We start from the raw sequence: 2434 nt of genomic DNA on the forward strand, positions 1-2434 counted from the left end.
TGGTCGCAGCACCGGTTAAACGCACGTTCATTGGGGATTCAAAAGGCTTGATTAATTGAAACTTTGGGTGCAATAATCATCGGCTTGATTGAGGGGAATTCCTTTTCTCGCAGTCAACATACTCTCCTACATTAATCGCTGATGAATATTTTCACTGCCTCAATATCAGAACTGAATAAATAACTGAATAAACATTTTTCTCATTTAATTCATTATGTCCTCCATTCCACTGGAATTCCCCCCGAATTCACCGAACAATTGCGTCGAATTTCCACGTGCCACTGGATTTTATGAAAGGGAAAATGTAAATTTGATTTTACCATTTACACTGGAGCACGAAGATCGAATTAAATATTGTATCGAGTGTATTCATGGGGAATTGACTTGCCTCGTAATTTTATTATGTCTCAGGGAATTCAAAATTTCCCATTTTCGTGCAGGGCAAACATTAATGTAACGTTTGATGCCATCGGGCTAATGGAAAATCTATGTCCACCCTCTGAGTACACATTCATGCCTCCCGTACTCTTTTGAGTAGTGAAATGTGTTCAGAAGCTTTTTGTCGTTTTTCTTTTCTTCCAGATGACGAATTCGGTGAGAAGACTGTGTCGATTCTCCTGGATGGGGAGGAATCTGAGATGATCTTCATCGATCATCCTCACATCGAAATGAGTGTACGTATTTCAACAGCTAGTTCTACTTGTACCTCAATTGTGATGCCTCGAGAAATATTCTCTCTAGATAAGGTCAACCTGTTATTATTAATGATAACTAAATAGAGAGGGAGTGAAATCGTTGCTTTCGCCGTGAACTTCTTAGATTTATATTTCCTCCCTTTTTTGCCAACGCTTGAGAAGAGATGAGGGCAATTTTCTTCGTAATTGAAAGATGAGAGTAGCATGGAATGAAAAATCTGGTGATTCTCAGGGGTTCGGCTCATTTTAAATGAGAAAGTACCGGAGCATTTCCAACTGCAGATGCGTGTCTTCAAATTTATTTGATACCTTAACTAGCCACTAATCAAAATAAAGTCAGAGCCAATTAGGTGAGGGTGGAGACCAGATCATGCATGATCTTTGTGGAGTTCACCAGGTACCAATCAGCAGCTTCCCCGTCGTCAATCCTGGGTAACTTCCAGTGTTCTGAATTGAAGAAGATTTATCTCTTTTTTTTTTAATATTCCGGCCCTTTCTGCCCTGTTCAGCCTAATTGGCCCTATCTCGCTCTATGCATGCGGCTGTAGATCCTACACTGTACCGCATTCACTCTCCTATAGAACATAGGAGTGACATGGGAAACCACAGGAAAAACCACGTCGGTACAGACGGTTGCTCTATTACCAGCCTCTCGCTCATCGGTGCCCGTTGAAAAATTTGATTCAACGGGCAATCAAACTCACAACTTTCAGAACACTAGGCTCGCACCTAGCCACTGAGCTACCGACTTTTAACTTTAACAAGAGTTTATTGACAATATATACATATTATACAGAGTATGTACAAGTAGTAATACTTAGAAGCTAGATCTCCAGCCCTTGGCTCTATACCTAATATAATGAGGCCTAAAGTAAGGTATTACCTAATTTTAATTGGGGATGAGTGCAGAAATTTAATGAATAGGGAAAATAATGAATTTCGAGAAAACCCTAAAGCTACCGACGTCAGTATAAAAAAAAATTCATCTGATTATAAATTTATAAATTCATACCTCCAGAAGAGAGGAGGAGTGAGAAGTCCATCTCTCATGGTCACATGAGCCATTGTATTTCTGGGAAGGGTGGTGTCGTTGATAATAATTAAATCTTTATTTATAATTGTTTTAGCTGGAAAATTCACTCTCGACTTACGAACCGCACGCTTGCGTCGTCGTGTACTCGATAGTATCAAGAGCAAGTTTTCAAGTTGCTGAAGAGATGCTCAATTATCTGTGGAAGGAGCACTTCACGCAAGAGAGGTCTGTCATTGTTGTTGGAAACAAGTCTGACCTGGCGAGAAGCCGCACCATTACCGCTAATGGTAGGTTGATCAGAGTTTCATTATTATATCTAGCATTTTATTCGAGTTTAAAGACAATGAGACAATGACAATATTTAAGTCTTTTCTGCAAGTCCTTGAGGTCCCTCGAGACATTATCTGAATTCAATTCTAAAATAATACAAATGAAATTCATTTCTCTGTCTACTCGAATTTATTTCTTGTGGTTTTTTTTTCCCTCCGACTCATCTCAAGAAAAATCTCGCGCAATTACCGCGGGCAAGTCATCTAGGGGAACAACTGTGCAATTAAAAATTTTCTGTTAAAGAGGGAAAGCAATTAGCTACATCGAGAGAGTGCAAGTTCATAGAGACATCCAGTGGAATACAGCACAACGTTGATGAGCTGCTGGTGGGTGTTCTCAAGCAAATTCGTCTTCGTGAAATGCGAGACAAAAAATT

The 2434-nt window shown here is 39.6% G+C and overlaps 1 protein-coding gene across 1 annotated transcript in view; it reads left to right on the plus strand.

Annotated features, from left to right (window-relative positions):
* The window catches only part of LOC105266610 (GTP-binding protein REM 1), a gene marked incomplete in the record, with an annotated part of 13313 nt that overhangs the window by 8643 nt on the left and 2236 nt on the right, over nt 1–2434 (plus strand). Inside the window, 3 exon segments of the mRNA XM_011304919.1 lie at nt 583–674; nt 1823–2015; nt 2302–2434. Coding sequence (XP_011303221.1) covers nt 583–674; nt 1823–2015; nt 2302–2434 — 418 coding nt within the window.

The sequence above is a fragment of the Fopius arisanus genome, unplaced genomic scaffold (genome assembly GCF_000806365.1).
Source record: "Fopius arisanus strain USDA-PBARC FA_bdor unplaced genomic scaffold, ASM80636v1 scaffold00040, whole genome shotgun sequence".
NCBI lineage: Eukaryota > Metazoa > Arthropoda > Insecta > Hymenoptera > Braconidae > Fopius > Fopius arisanus.